The 17,529-nt window shown below is 37.7% G+C and overlaps 1 protein-coding gene across 3 annotated transcripts in view; it reads left to right on the forward strand.

The window, feature by feature from the left end:
* Positions 1 to 17,529, forward strand: part of LOC129727163 (uncharacterized) — a 399,476-nt gene that overhangs the window by 342,683 nt on the left and 39,264 nt on the right. For all 3 annotated transcript variants that reach the window (XM_055684686.1, XM_055684685.1, XM_055684684.1), the window contains 2 exons: positions 8,480 to 8,582; positions 13,623 to 13,849. In XM_055684686.1, the coding sequence (XP_055540661.1) occupies positions 8,480 to 8,582; positions 13,623 to 13,849 (330 nt within the window). The remainder of the gene's footprint in view (positions 1 to 8,479; positions 8,583 to 13,622; positions 13,850 to 17,529) is intronic.

Here is a 17,529-nt window from a genome sequence, read left to right on the forward strand (position 1 = left end):
TCACAAAGGGAAAATGCATCGCATTTGTTTTTATTTATCAAAACTTTAAACGAATCAATTTTTGGTAAAATACTTCTACAATTCCACTGTAAGACAGAGATAGAATCCTTCATATACGCAGTAGAATTAGGCATCGAAGGATACAATCGCTGCAAGGAGGGGCCATTGGGCAGTCAACTGCTTCAAAAATGATCTAACTGTTGGGAGGAATGCTGTAAGAAAAATTTTAATTGGATCGGGTACATTGAAATTTTCAAAAATCCAGTCCACAATGTCAGAAAATTTCACTAATCCAGAGTTTGTTTCATCAACTGGATGTGCAAAAGGAACAACTGGGGTTTTAGATGTTCCTGGCAGTGCTGGGAACTCCTTCTGGGACTTTAAATTTGCAAGCCCAGGAGGAGTTCGCTTCGGTTTTTTCTTAGCACTGTTTGGTTTGTTCGTACTTTTCATTACACTTTGGGAAATCTTAGGACCTTTACGGGGAAGTTTAGGAGAAGAAACATTTTTCCTCTTCCTAGACTCCCCAGGATTGGCATAAGATGTTCCCGCTGATGAATCGTCAGAATCGGTTTCATCAGAGGACAACAGCTCAAAGGGGTTCGATGTTATGGTAGAAGTGGTCACGGTCTTCTTCAGCATCTCAGCATAAGAACGCTTTGAACGCTCCTTAAGTGACCGCTTGATTTTATCTCTGCGCTGCATGTACACCGGGCATGTGGAGAGCTCATGCTGGTTTTCCCCACAGTGAATACATTTTTCAGCATTAACACTGAAAGAATCTTCCGCATGAGTCTCCCCACACTTGCTACATCGTGCCTTATTGCAGCAGTGGGCGGCTGTGTGGCCTAACTGCTTGCAATTGGTGCAATTCATAACACGGGGTACATACAATCGCACAGGCAGATGAACCCGATCGATCGAGACGTGGCTAGGGAGTGCAGATCCGGCAAACGTAACGTGAAACGAGTCTGACGGAGTGTAAACTTTTTTACCGCCGACGAGAGACATGGACCGCAATTGCTTACAATCCAAAATCTTCGCCTGTGTTTCGGTATTTTTGAAGCAACCGGTTGCGCTTTTTAGGATACACTCGACAGATAGACTTGAATCGGTTATGACACCGTCGATCTCCACGTCTCGTGCGGGTATGTAAACGCGATACTCGCGTGTGAAGAGCTCAGAGCAAGTGATAGCATTGGCCTGTGCCAGATCACTGACCACGACACGGAGCTTGTTAGGTCGGACCTTGGAAATTTCGGTCACGGCCTTGTACCCCTTCGTCAGGTCTTTAGAAATTTGCAGTATGTTTAATCGCTTTGAATTCACTCCTGCCTCTGGACGAAAATAAACAGTATAGCTGCCCTGTTGAGATCCGTCCGGGTAAAGCCTGGGGCGAGGGGGGACTGGAGAATGAACAGGGGAGGGGGTAACAGAAGGGTCAGGGTCAAGGGGGTTCGGGGATGGTGGCACGGGAGGCGAGGGATCTATATCCATCGCGCTAAATGTAGCGCACTAGCGCACTAGCGCCGACAAGAACACGTACCTATTTACTTCTTCCTTCCAGCAGTGGTTGTCCGATCGTTCGAAGCTGCACCCAAAGCAGCCAGCAGCACCAGTACAGCAGCACCAATACAGCCACCAGCAGTGAGCCGGGTGTGAGATCACTCAGCACAGCGACACGGCTCGACTGTCGAATGATGGCCTTGAATTAGAAAGATCTATTCACTGTGCACAGATCAAAACTGCAGCTGGTATTTTGCACCAATACAGCCAAAGTTGCGAGCCGGGTACAGAACGTATCGACACAACTCACAATCTAGTTGGCCTTTAGCGCGAATAATACACTCTTTTGTTTGGCTATTCGTACACACGGACCGGATTGTAATAGAACGACCACTTTGCATGTCCGTTTCTGTCGAGTGTTCGACGCGGAATGTTATATATTATTATTATTATTATTATTATTATTATTATTATTATTATTATTATTATTAGAAATGCATTGTTAGATAAAATTGCAGAAAATACGAAAGTTACAATTCCGTCTACTATTTGTTTTAATGGAATATACAAATACCGCAGTCCAACGTCATGCGATCGTGTCTTTGATACTCCCCTCCGAATTTTTTGATATTTTCAATCTCGCTAAGTTAGAATAACGTATCACTGGCAGTCATGATATGGCCAGTAGCATTGGTGTAGGTATAGTCCAGCATTACACTTCATATAAAGCATACACCCCTATTGGGAGTTGTTCTACAGATTCCAGTGGGTTCTAAAGGCTCTTTTACGAGCAACTTATATCTTCTAACGTGTATGGTCAACGACTTTTATTAGTTATGCAGGTGGAACTAATTTGGTTTTCTCGCTCTCTTTTGAAAATATTTTATGACAATCTGATAAATGTCCTGACGTTTCGGCCGTTTCTGGCGGCCCTTCTCAAGGATTATTAGTTATGTCGTGTTTATCTGAATAGTTGTTTCCTAACGGAAATCAGTCGCGCATATAATTCAACGTTCAATTTCAAAAAAAAACTACATGTATCATCTTGAAGTTTTGTCATAACCCAGAAGTGATAACGTCTCGGACAATGCCCTGTTATTAGTGCTAGGATCCTTCTTTGAACGTTTTAGTATTTTGTTGATCATAGAAACGATCGATGCGATGAACCGCTTCGACTGTCTACTAATCCCGAATCGAAGGTCCAGTTGGACAAAATTTCCCATGTCTTTGGCTCTTTTCAGCAGAAATCCCATAGAAGGGTTCTTGTCCTATGAACTAAGGCGTCGTACACAAATTACGTAACGCTCAAAATCTTGATTTCAGACTGGATAAGTTGAAGCTTTCAGTTTTTATATACATTCCGGGACCAATCCAAATCTTAAATCTTCACGTTGGAAATAGCGAATATTCTGTTGATTTCTGCAATATGATGGGTCTGTTATCTACCTCGTCAAAATAACTAGCCTTTCGCTTCAAGAGCGCAGAAAACCTATCACTTTAAAACCCACAACTGGTTTTTGTAGACCGTTAGTAATGTTGATGTATCGTTCAAATCAACAATATTTGATGAATATTCTGCGTATTTTCAGAACTCAAATAAAATCTTCCCAACCTAAATTTTCGAGTGAACCGATATCACACAAGCCTAACAGAACATTACTTACTTACAATGATATTACGCAAAAAAATTGTCAGTCTTCAAATAAATACGTGAAACGGTTCAAATTTCTCCAATAGCGTTGACACTTAAGCGTAAACAACTGGATGCTAGCAACTGAATTCACAAAAAACAAACATTATGCAAATCGTTTTTCGAGCCGTTCATTTTTCTTTTTTTTTTTTTTTAAGGGGGGATTTGTTAGTAGCTTAAGTATTTATGATAAATATTAGTAAATAATGAGTATGTGTGTCCAATCACAAATGGTGACTTCTCAACACTGTTAGAAATTTGTAATTTTAATTGTTAGGATTTGTTTGCTTTCGCAATTAGGACTTATCATTCGTAGGGATTTAAACCTACTTGTCAGAAAAGGGGAAGTAAACTTACAACTAACTTAATTGCTAACTTATTGGCTATAAAGAGAGCTTATCGTAGCAATTGAGGATTGCAACGATTTTTGTCGAAAATTGTTAATAATTTTATTTGACATAGCTTCTAATGGTTCAACACCAGTAAGTCTATGTAATTCGAGTGTACCAAACCAAGGAGGACGCTTCAAAATCATTTTCAGAATTTTATTTCTGAATCCTTTGGAGCGTTTTCTTCCTTGTTGAACAGCAACTTGACCAGATCGGTACAGCATAAAGCATTGCTGGTCTAAAAATTTGTTTGTAAATCAAAAGTTTGTTCTTTAAACAAAGTTTAGAATTCCTGTTAATAAGAGGATATAAACATCTCGTATATTTGATGCACTTGGCTTGTATACTCTCAATGTGCTCTTTGAAAATAAGTTTTTTATCATAAATTAGTCCCAAGTACTTAACCTTGTCGGACCAACTTAAAATAACCCCATTCATCTTGACAACGTGATTATTGTTTGGCTTGAGGAAAGAAGCCCTAGGCTTATGAGGAAAAATTATCATTTGAGTTTTAGAAGCATTGGGAGAGATTTTCCACTTTTGCAAGTAGGAAGAAAAAATATCTAAACTTTTCTGTAATCGACTGCATATGACACGAAGGCTTTTTCCTTTTACGGAAATGCTTGTGTCATCGCAGAACAATGACTTTGTGCATCCTGGAGGCAAATCAGGAAGATCTGAAGTGAATATGTTGTACAGGACTGGACCCAAGACTGAACCTTGAGGTACACCTGCTCTGACAGGAAATCTATCAGATTTTGAATTCTGATAGACAACCTGCAGAGTTCGATCAGTAAGATAATTTTTTAAAATTTTGATAAGGAAAATTGGAAAATCAAAAGTTTGCAATTTCGCAATCAAACCTTTATGCCAAACACTGTCGAATGCTTTTTCTATGTCTAAAAAAGCAGCTCCAGTGGAATAACCTTCAGATTTGTTAGCTCGTATCATATTAGTAACTCTGAGCAATTGATGAGTTGTGGAATGCCCATGGCGAAATCCAAACTGTTCATTTGCAAAAATTGAATTTTCGTTGATGTGTGACATCATTCTGTTAAGAATAATTCTCTCAAACAGTTTACTTATTGAAGAAAGCAAACTGATTGGTCGATAACTTGAAACTTCTGCTGGGTTCTTATCCGGTTTTAAAATTGGAGTAATTTTTGCATTTTTCCATAATTTGGGAAAATATGCAATTTTGAAGCAGCAATTGGAAATTTTTACTAAAAATTCCATTGTGCTCTCAGGCTCAGATGTTTGATTAGTATATTAAAGATTCCATCGTCACCAGGTGCTTTCATATTTTTGAAATTTTTAATAATTGATTTAATCTCATTCAAGTTAGTTTCAATTATTTCTGCAGGTAAAAAATTCTGGGAAGAAATTAAATCAAATTGACGTGTGACTTCATTTTCAATTGGACTCACAAAATTCAAATTTGAGTTATGAACACTCTTAAACTGCTGAGCAAGTCTTTGAGCCTTTTGTTCATTGGATACAAGAAAACGTTCACCATCTTTTAAAACTGGAATAGGCTTTGAAGGTTTCTTAAGAATCTTCGACAGCTTCCAAAATGGTTTTGAATATGGTTTCAATTTTTCAACTTTAGTCTCAAAATTTTGATTTCTCAGAAGAGTAAATCTATGTTTAATCTCTTTCTGTAAATCTTTATAAATAGTTTTAAAAACAGGGTCACGAGAACGTTGATATTGACGTCTGCGGACATTTTTCAAACGAATTAGAAGTTGAAGATTTTCGTCAATAATTGATGAATCAAATTTCACTTGAGCCTTTGGAACAGAATAATTCCTGGCATCAACAATTGCACATTTTAATGCTTCAAAAGCGGAGTCAATATTCACTTCGTTTTGCAAATCAAGCTCATTATTGAAATTTCTCTCAATATGAGTTTTGTATCTTTCCCAATTAGCCTTGTTATAATTAAAAACAGAGCTCATAGGGTTTAAAACTGATTCATGTGATAAAGAAAAAGTTATTGGAAGATGGTCAGAATCAAAGTCAGCATGTGTGATCAAATCACTACATACATGACTTTGATCTGTTAGCACCAAATCAATTGTTGAAGGGTTTCTTACAGAAGAAAAGCATGTAGGACTATTCGGAGACAAAATAGAATAGTATCCTGAAGAACAATCATTGAATAAAATTTTGCCATTGGAATTACTTTGAGAATTATTCCATGAACGATGTTTAGCGATAAAATCGCCGATTATGAAAAATTTCGAAACGATTTCTGGTGAGTTTTTGTAAATCACCTTTAAAATAATTTTTGTGCTCGCGTGTGCATTGAAATGGTAAATATGCTGCGGCAATAAATAAAATCCCAAGTTCAGTTTGAACTTCAATTCCCAAAGTTTCAATAACTTTCGTCTCAACATGGGGAAGAGCACGATGTTTGATTCGGCGATGAATAACAATTGCAACTCCACCGCCGGAACCCTGAATCCTATCATATCTATGAACCACGTAATTGGGATCATATTTTAATTTAATGTTAGGTTTAAAAAATGTTTCAGTAATAATTGCAATATGCACATTATTTACTGTTAAAAAATTAAAAAGCTCATTCTCATTGGCCTTCAATGAGCGAACATTCCAATTTAATATTTTAATTGTTTTATTTAAAATCATTGCTAAATTTTAAATTAGAAACAATTTTAATAGTAAAATTTGTGCCTATTTGAATGGCTTCAAACATTGATTTTGCCTGCAACATGGCGTTCATAAGATCGAACATTGCCTGTTGCAAAAGAGAAAGTTTACCTGCCGTAATAGGCCCCAGGCAGTTGACATTAGAAAAAATATTTTCGGCAGCAATATTAGCTGGAGTAATAGGTGTACAATTATTTTCTAGCGTGTTTTGCTTACCCATATTAACGGTCATTTTCGAACTACCAACACTAGGCGGTATAATGTTCGAACTACCTGTAACCTGTGCATAAGTTAAACGGGTATGCAAAGGAGTAGGTAAACTATGCGTCACTGGTACGCACATTATACAATGCATGTGCTTTTTCAAAAAATTTTAAGTTGTTAACCTCATTGCGGTTAAAATGAATTAAATAATTAACAAGGGAAATTCCAGTTCTCTGACTGTTTTCGCCTCGTGATTTTTGTTTCATTAGAATTACTTGGGTAGGGGCTATGCCAAGTAATTCTGTTAAAGTAAGTTTGATCTCATCAACGGTTTGATCGTTGGTGAGACCTTTCAAGACAACCTTGAACGGCTTGGCGTTCTTGGTGTCATATGTAAAAAATTTGTACATCTTGTCAGTTAAATACTGAACAAGACGATCACGACCCTTTACTGAGTCGGCTAATAAGCGGCATTCACCTCTACGGCCAATTTGATAGGTAACTTTAACGTCAGAAACAAACGTTGAAAGTTCCTTTTTGAATATATTAAATTCAGAAGAAATAGTTACCACAATAGGTGGAACTTTCTCCTTTTTTAAAGATTTTATATTTTGTATAGTTTCATTATTGGTAACTTCCATTTCACCAGCTTCTTGCTCAGGCAAAATATCAAAAGGATTGTCACTACAGACACTCGATGTGTCAGAAAGAGATGCCTCTCTTTTCCTCCCCGCAGCGATGCGAGGTTTCTTTTTCCGTCCAGCCATTTCAGGTGATATGAAAAAAGTTTAAACAAATGTTAAATTTAAAAGTAGGTAGTCTTGAGAAAGACTGATGGGAAATAACTTTCAGGTAGTCTTTAAAAGACACACTGACAAAACACAAACTTTGAAGCTATAGGCAGTCAAAGACCAGTCCACAAGCAACCGAAAAAACGTCTGATCTGTAGGACAGTTCAAGACGCACTCGCTACTCTTATTCGTTCATTTTTCAATTTATATTATCGCACAACTGTCAGCAAATTAAGCACAGCAGAGTTGATATTTTCATTTAAGAATGTCATTTATCAAATGGCAATTTTCACCACTATCGAAGATTGCTTGAGAGCAATCGTTAATACAATGTTTCTCTCAATGCCCTTTTGATAATCAAGCACGTAAAGATGATTCAAGCATTATGTCGTCTGCATTATTACAGACATGCAACGCGAAGGCATAGAATACTAATAATCGTTGTCGTCGGATGAATACTTTACTCTTACGCTTCTATTCACCAGTGCAATGTATCAATACGGTATTGATTTTGTTGTTGCAACATAAATCGAGCACCAACAAGAAGGAAATAAGCTTCCGAAGAATTTACATAATTCTACATCAAACACAGTATAACTCATTCGCTTGTACACTTGACACTGATAATTGTTCCTAATTCGATTGTGACTTTAATGCACATCTGTCACAGTAGCAAAGCGGGTGTCACCAGGCTGCTATCTTTTCGTACATAGCATTAAACTTGAATGAAGTTTTCTTGAGCTTCAAACTAAAAGCAATTTCAGTTGCAACATTATCCCATCCTAAACAATATCAACCCATCCTCGGTAGCAGCTAAGGTCTGCCAGGGATCACTTTTCTCGGGTCAAATGGAACAGATTGCGCTTCCGAAATCACAGAATGCATCACGAGCTCATAACTTCATATAGCGGTTTATTGCGGCGGCGGCATGGCAGAAAGGGATATCAAAACCGGTAGTTTAAAAGCTTTTCTCCCATGGATGAAGAAAAATGTGTACGGATGCAGCCCGGAGTGCAGTTTTTTCTACTCGTGTTTGTGTTGAGTTACTACAAATATGGGTTTGAACCGTATAGAAGGAAACATGTTTCAGAATAACAATGACCCAACGCTGTCGCAGTACTGCTCCTACGGAGCGTAGATAGAGACAGCAAAATAATGCAAAAAGTTCAGGTAAATCCTTTGTGTATGGCTAATATTTTTTTTTTTCGTTTCTCTCTGCTCCACAGTTGTGCAACGTAAATCCTTGCGCCAACGGAGGAACCTGCTGGACAACGGAGGAATCTTTCTATTGCGCTTGCCGCCCTGGGTTCACCGGGAAAATGTGCGAAGGTAAGCTTTAGGGGTCGTAATTCATTCGTACTGAATATGTATAAAGAAGTGGGAGCGGGGCAGGGTTTAAGCTCGGTCAACAGTGACTGAATATCTTCTGAATTTTGCTTATCGGATAAAATGAACTGATGTTAGAGAAATATTCGTTGGAAATAAGTTGACTGTCATAATAAAATAACAATTCAAAACATCAATAACAATCGACCGCATAATCCCCTACCTAACTCCATTTAGGAGTGCTAAATTTTCATTTTTACCTACTACAAATAAAAAACAGGATTTACGCTTTGCTCTTTACCAGTCCACATAAGCACTGAGGAAGACTGTAAGTCACAGTCAAAATATATATTTGCGGACTGAATTTCAATATTTATTTCCAAAAAATTTAGTAGAGTATAACGGAAACCGATAACTATTTCTTTGATTTTTCATTCATCAATAATAGTTGAAAATATCGTTATCATCATCGCTGTAATCAGCATCATCAATATTTTAAATGTAACATGTTAGAATAATTTGCACGATCCAAATATCAACTAACAATGGAGGAAATTCAGAGCACCAACAAACGGGTGAAAGCCGGGAATGTCTCGCCTGTTGCTCAATAAATAATTGCAATTTAAAGCCTTCTAATGCCAACCAGGGCTGAACGGACAGCACGAAGCGAACTCGTTCCTTGAAATTGGCAGCATTTGTTTCGTTCGTTCCCCGCTGCTGGTTACAGAAAATCGTCCTACAGGCAATAAAAATTGGCTTTGGACTGATTTATATTTCAATTTTTTTGGCCGGACGGCTTCGGTAGATAGATTTATCACCGAGGATTTATCATTCCACCCGCTACAACGGTGCCCACCTTCTCGTTTTTCTCGTGCTATTTGTGCGCCACTTTGGAGACCGTTCCGACTGGTGCTTTCCATTGCACTTTAGAACACTACGCTGAAGGCAGAAGCTTTTCTGCTCAACGCAACCAATGAGACCTATTTGGACAGCCAGTACGATGCACTAATTGGACTTTTAATCGTGTGGATTATGGCAAGTGAGAACATTATTAATTTTGTTGGATAATGGCGAGGATGAATTACCTGTGCTGTGAGCATGGGGTGTCATTTGGCAGATACGGCAAAAACTACTTTCTGGTACTCAGTCATAAAACCGCTTCCTCAGTTATGATGAGACTTCGTATTCGTGTAATGAGTGGGTACGCAAATTTAAAATATGGATTAAGGAGTAGAATTATCAGCATTGTTTTTCAAGGATATTCCATATTCCAGTGACTGATAGTAACTATCACCATAAATTCAACATGACAGTTACCATGACAGAGTAATAACAATTGAATAAATTTCAATGAATAATCTTTAAGAAGTTAGACTTGAAAAACTTGGACTTGAAGAGTCTGGACTTGAAGAACTTGGAATTGAAGAACTTAGATTTGAAGAACTTGAACTTGAATAACTGGGACTTGAAGAACTTGGACTTGAATAACATGGATTTAAAGAACTTGGACTTGAAGAACTTGGACTTGAAAAGCTAGGACTAGAAACAATTGGACTTGCAGAGCTTGAAATTGATGAACTAGGACTTTAAAAGCTTTGACTTGAAGAACTTGGACATGAAGAAGCTGGAATTGAAAAACTTGACTTGAAGAACTTGGACCTAAAGAACTTGGACTAGAAGAACTTGTATTTGCAGAACATGGGTTGAATAACTAGGACTTGAAGAGCTTGGACTTGAAGAACTTGGACATGAAGAAGTTGGATTTAAAGAGGCTGGACTTGAAGAGCTTGGGCTTGAATAACTGGGACTTGAAGAACTTGGACTTGAAGAACTTGGACTAGAAGAACTTGGACATGAAGAAGTTGGATTAAAAGAGCCTGGACTTGAAGAGTTTGGACTTTTTTTTTTGTTAGGGAGTGAGAATTACGTTGTCCATTGATGTGAACTTTTGTGATATGGAGTAGTAGTTGTGTAGTTTGGACTTGAATTACTGGGACTTGAAGAACTTGGACTTAAAGAACTTGAACTTAAAGAACTTGGACTTTAAGAACTTGGATCTGAAGAACTTGACTTGAAAAACTTGGACTGGTAAAACTTGGACTCGAAGAACTTGAACTTCAAGAACTTGGACCAATGGAACTTGGACTTGAAAAACTTGGACTTGGACTTAGACTTGGACTTGGACCTAGACTTGGACTTGGACTTGGACTTTAACTTGGACTTAGACTTGGACTTGGACTTGGATTTGGATTTGGACTTGGACTTGGACTTGGACTTGGACTTGGACTTGGACTTGGACTTGGACTTGGACTTGGACTTGGACTTGGACTTGGACTTGGACTTGGACTTGGACTTGGACTTGGACTTGGACTTGGACTTGGACTTGGACTTGGACTTGGACTTGGACTTGGACTTGGACTTGGACTTGGACTTGGACTTGGACTTGGACTTGGACTTGGACTTGGACTTGGACTTGGACTTGGACTTGGACTTGGACTTGGACTTGGACTTGGACTTGGACTTGGACTTGGACTTGGACTTGGACTTGGACTTGGACTTGGACTTGGACTTGGACTTGGACTTGGACTTGGACTTGGACTTGGACTTGGACTTGGACTTGGACTTGGACTTGGACTTGGACTTGGACTTGGACTTGGACTTGGACTTGGACTTGGACTTGGACTTGGACATGGATTTGGACTTGGAATTGGACTTGGACTTGAAGAACTTGAACTTGAAGAACTTTGACTAGAAGAACTTGGACTCGAAGAACTTGGACTTGAAGAATTTGGACTTGAAAAACTTGGACTTGAAGCACTTGGATTTGAAGAACTTGGACTTGAAGAACATAAACTTGAAGAACTTGGACTTGAAGAACATAAACTTGAAGAACTGGGACTTGAAGAACTTGGACTTGCAGAACTTGGACTTGAAGAACTTGAACTTGAAGAACTTGGACTTGAAGAACTTGGACTCGAAGAACTTGGACTTGAAGAACTTGGACTTGAAAAACTTGGACTTGAAAAACTTGGACTTGAAGAACTCGAACTTCAAGAACTTGAATTTGGAGTACTTGAAGAACTTCAGGAACTTGAAGAACTTCAGGAACTTCAGGAACTTGAAGAACGTGAATAAAAACTTGTATAACTTAAAAAACCTGAAGAGCTTGAAAAACTTGAAGAACTTGAAGACCCTGAACTTTAAGTACTTTGACATGGAAAATTTGAATTTCAAGAACTGGAATTTGAAGAATTCGAACTTGTTAAACTTGAACTTAAATTCGATGATCTTGAATTTGATGAACTTGACCTTGAAAAACTTGAGAGAAAAATTTAAACTTGAAGAAATTAAGCATGAAAACCTTGAACTTGAAAAGCTTTGATTTCAAGAGCTCGGATTTAAAGATCTCGTACTTGAAGAAGTTGGACTCGATGAACTTGAACTTTAAAAACATGGATTTGAAGATCTTGGAATTGAGGAACTTAAACCTGAATATCTTTTAGTTGAGAACCTCTTGAAGAATTTGAGTTTTAAAAACTGGAATTTTAAGAACTCGAACTTGTTAAATTTGGACTTAAACTTGATGATCTTGAATTTGAAGAACTTGACCTTGAAAAACTTGAGAGAAAATTTTAAACATGAAGAACTTGAACTTGAAAAATTCGGACTTGGTCTTGGACCTGAAGAACTTTGACTTGAAGAATTTGAATTTGAAGAACTTGGATTTGAAGATCTCGTACTTGAAGAAGTTGGACTCGATAAGCTTGAATTTGAAAAACAGGGATTTGAAGATCTTGGACTTGAAGCATTAGGCCTGAATATCTTTAAGTTGAAAATCATGGATTTGAATAACATGAGCTTGTTCATGAAGATCTAAAACTTGACCAACAGGAACTTGAACTTGAGCTTGAACTGACCCTGAAAAACTTGAACTTCATCTAAAAGATTTTGAAAAACAAGTATGCTTGATTTTCAAGATCTTGAAAAACTTTAACTTGAACTCGAACTTAAAGATTAAATACCTTAAACTTAAAGAACCTTTAAGTTATTCAACTTCAGCTTGAAAAAGAAGAATTTGAACTTGAAAATCATTAACATTAAGAACTTCAAATGGAAAAACTTGAACTTGAAAACTAGAACTTAATAAACATAACTTGAAGAACTTGATGAACTTGAAAAACTTAAAGACTTTAAAGAACTTAAAGACTTTAAAGAACTTCAAGAGCTTGAAGAAGATAAACTTGAAAAGCTTGAAGAATTTATAGAACTTGAAGAATTTGAGGAATTTGAAGAACTTGAAGCCTTGGAGAACATGAACTTGAAGGTCTTGAACGAGGCACTTGAGCTTTCAAAACTTGAACTTGAAAAACCTAATCCAGAAAAACTTGAACGTGACCAACTTCAACCTGAAGAGCTTGACCTTGGAGAACTCGATCTTCATGATCTTGGACTGGAAGATCTTTTATTTGAAGATTGAGAACTACGTTTTGAAGACTTTGAGTTTGATGTACCTTAACTGAAGAACTTGACTTTAACTTGAAAAACTCGAACGTGAGGGACTTCATCATGGAAAATTTCAATGTGGAAAACTACAAATTAAAGAACTTAAAACTCGAAGAATTTGAACTTGAAGAGCTTAAACATGAAGTGCTTGATCTTGGAAAATTTGATCTAATGGTTATCTAACTTGTAGCTTTAAAACCATGAGATTGAAGAATTTTATTTTCAAACGTTTGAGCTTGAACTTAAACCAACTAAACTTGATTATGAACTGGAATTTGGACATGATGTTAGCCCTAAATGTGTAGTTTTATAAAATTTGCAAAAGCTCTTGAACTAAGATTTAACTTGCAGTTGGGCCTAACTAATAACATATAATTATGCTCAAGTTGTTATCATAATTAGGACCTAATTTTCTCCAACCGTCAACTGCTATGGAATATTTGTAAAAACTATGCAACGAATGTCTCAATAATTCCTCAATCGCAATCACAAAACTAAAATTCCCACTAATAACCTTTAATTGGCTCACTATCGTTGCAGAAAATTTCGTCATCGATTCGGTCGTCAGCTCCAGTGAAATGCTTTCGGACAACCTCAACCAGAACGGCCAGAACGGATTGCTGCACGGTGTAATGGGCAGCAATAATGTGCTTTACGCGGACTCGGAATCGTCGCACGTTGGCAAACGGGGCAGCGCCATCGAACTGCACAACGCATACATCGCCGCTGGAACGTTAGCAGCTGCCATTCTGATTGTGGCCATTGTGGTGAGTATTATAAACGGGAAAATTTTATCTTGCCTGACGTTCAAAGAAATCTTCGTCAGATGGGGTCGAGGTACGGTTAAAAGCTTTTGTGTAGCCTTATTAAGTAGAAAGAATTATTATAACACCAATCCAAGTATTAAACTAATTCATCCTTTTTTGTTGTTGTTCGGTCTTATACTGTCGCTTGCAACCGAGCAGGATATTTTGCTAATTTTCCCCCGGTCACCGGAGGGAGGGCACAACAGAAATAATGCAATTAATTTAATCAGTTCCTCCACTGCTCCAATCTCGGAATACTTGGCTGCTTTGCAATGTGTCCGGCGAGATGGAACAAGATGGAACTTGTGATAAAAACGTAATCGCTTGACAACTCTAATTAAGTGAATGCTAGTTAGCAAACATTTTGCCGAACAGCTTTCACATCTCGTCTCCGGTTAACCTTCGGAAAATGGGCTGCTGAGAGAAGCACAGAAAAAATATGAATCAGCTCTTGTCGCACAAGGTAGTTCAAAAGTATACTTAAAGTTTTTTTCTTCACTTTTTCTACTGGTTCTAGCCGTCAGAGTTCTTTTGTTCTGAATTAAATTCTACCAGGTCGCGTCGCTTGGGTTCGCTTTTCTATTCTTCCATTGGGTGGCTGGCTGTTTGGTTTTCAAGGGACGAAAAGAAAACTTACGGTTTAATATTTCACTTTTGACTTGTTTGCTTGCCGTTCACCTGCCCGCCTCATCGCTTTACTAGTAGTGGAAACCGGGGCGCTAGGTAAATGGGTAGTCGTTCGTTACTAGCTTCTTGTTCGTAGCAGTTTCTGTAATAAAATTTCGCCACGTTTCTCAAAGCTCATACCAATGTTTTGCGCAAGAAGGGGGGAAATTCGATTACCTTCCTATTTCAACTTAACCATCCCGCACCGGCAAAGGCTGGGCCCAATGAACGATCCGGTTGTCCTCGTGCAGCAGTGGGTGGAATACACGCGGCGAAAGTCAAGTCATGAATCATTCAACCAGGGTGCCTCGAAAAACGTGACATTCGGGACACACAGAGCTCACGAGTGGCGAAGGATAGTTCGGTGAGAAAATACCGAGTAGAAGCAAAACGGAGTGTCCAAGTTATTAAAAAGTGTAACTGACGAAAAGTTTGCTCTATCGAAAGTTTAAGCTGTGAAATCCTTTTCACTTGAAGTGCCATCAGGTGAACACAGCTCTACGGAAATGGGTCTGACAAGGGTGGGTTGCTCTTAGGCTTCCTCACTCGACAGCTAATTATTTTAATTTTCTCGCAGCACGTGTTGTAGAAAAGTTGCAGTTTGACGAGCAGCAAGAAAATTTCAGTTTTGTTCGCTTGGCGTGGGATACCGGTATAAGTAGCTTATGAATTTAGTTATCACTGGTAACGAAGCAGAGGTAAAAAACATTTTGGATGAATATTTTAATTGTAAATTTGTAATAGTTCTACTAGATATTAGACGACGGATTACCAATGATAATTTTTCAAACTGTAATCTCGGATTTTCATATAATTCTTGGTAAGGCTTATAGGAAAAATTATACTGCATCTTGTATTTGCATTCAAGGATTTCACAACATAAAACCAAACAAAATAACATAATATAGCCTAATAGGGTACGCAGTTGCTATTCAAAAAGTAAGTTTTCGAATATAACTAAAACTAAAGAGCCACTTTTAATGAAGTGATATTGCTTGTGCCCCAATAAATACCTATAATACTAAAGTAAGCTTCGCGAAAATTTGAAAATGAAAAACTTTGAGTAGCGGACGGGTGTATGTGATATAATATTTCGCGAATTCTCATAAGTGCAGGTAAATGTGAAAGATGTAGAGGTGAAAATTTGTAGGCTGTGGTGTTTATTACAAGGTGTGTTATTGGTTGAAACTAAGAAGCATGGTTTGTAATTTAATCTGCTGAACCAATAACTGGAAAAATAGGTATATAGGAATACAACGCATGTTTCTACAAAGCACTCTGAATAGTGTTGGGAAGTAAGGAAATGGGTGGGTAAGCTGTTCTTTACCTTCTTTGTACCGTCAAAAGATAGGTTTTGCCATATCACAATATTGATATTAGTTAACCAACGATAGACTTCGATAACTTATAATACCAAATTGAAACTTAAATGCAGATGCTAAAAGTTTGCATGTTGTTAATCGTCTGTTTTCTGGTACACGTAAAAAGATTTGAGTATGATTTTTTTTCTTTCTGTCAGCAGGCTTGTTATTCTTTTCAATAGATGGAAAGAGCAGAGTGCATATTCACCACTTCTTGCCCAGCATGAAGAACAGAGTTGCCAATAAAATTTATGATTAAATTGGAAGAATAGTGAAGAAAAAAATAAAAAAAAAACTGGATTCCACATATATTTAAAATATCAAAAACAAAATTATTGTGAGAAAGTTTTTTTGCGATGGTACCTGAATCCAGTGTCAGTTCTAAACAAAACAACTAAAAAAATATCACCTCGCAAAAAATTACTCATTTCAATCAGAACAGTTTTGTTTATGACTTTCATTTCGTTAAAATAATAAACTGAAAAATTACCTTTAAAAAATTTAAATTTAATTTAATTTAACTTATAAGTTTTTTTATTTACATTAACTTCTGACAAAAGTAAATTTGCAACATTTTCCTGCCTTACATCAGTAATGTTTAAAATTCAATTATTTATGAGTTCGCTATATCTTGGTATCTAATTATTCAAACAATTTTTGAGCTACTACGCAAAAGATGTTAAATTAAATTGAATAAGCCTGTATATAACATTTTTCGGATCGATTGACCCTTTTTTCATATAATTAATTCTAAACATTCTAAATTGAATCCACATACTTCCAAAGATTGACCTTGCGGTTTATTTAGAGTCTGTACATGCATGACGAATCGGATATTGGATACATTCAAATTCAAAGGACGAAGCGAAATAAAATATCTCAAATAATCATATATCCCTGACAATTGAATTATTACCTTTAAAGACTATTCAAAAAAGAGCAAGATTCAGCTTCTGCTTCCACGTCCACGATTCATGTCCGTTAAGCGCCAGAGTCCTATAGAGCGCAAAATTCGTACGGATCTGTAGGCTACGAGACCTAAGCTGGCTAAGCAATCCGTAATAAGCCCTATTCGCTGCCGCAATCCGTCTCTTCACCTCGCGGCTCACGTCGTTGTCACATGTCACGAGAGTACCAAGATAAACAAATTCGTCGATCACTTCGAAAGTATCCCCATCCTTCTCCACCGACGAACCAGCACCCGCTGAACTACCTCGCTCTCTGCCAGCTACCATGTACTTCGTTTTGGCAGTATTTATGGTGAGTCCAACTCCCGCAGCTTGTCTTCTGAAAGCCAAAAAGGCCTCCTCAACAGCTCTACGGTTAACACCAATTTTATCAATGTCGTCCGCGAAGCCCAGAAGCATGTGAGACTTCGTGATGATGGTGCCGCTCCTCTGTACACCTGCCTTTCGTATTGCACTTTCTAAACCTATGTTAGACAGCAAGTTCGACAGCCCGTCACCTTGCTTCAGACCATTTGAAGTAACAAACGCGTTCGAAAATTCGCCAGCTGTCTTGATGCTTGATGTGGAACCGTCAAGCGTCGCACGTAACAGTTTAATTAATTTTGTTGGAAAACCATGTTCATGCATTATTTGCCACAGCTCGTTG

The sequence above is a fragment of the Wyeomyia smithii genome, chromosome 3, assembly GCF_029784165.1.
Source record: "Wyeomyia smithii strain HCP4-BCI-WySm-NY-G18 chromosome 3, ASM2978416v1, whole genome shotgun sequence".
NCBI lineage: Eukaryota > Metazoa > Arthropoda > Insecta > Diptera > Culicidae > Wyeomyia > Wyeomyia smithii.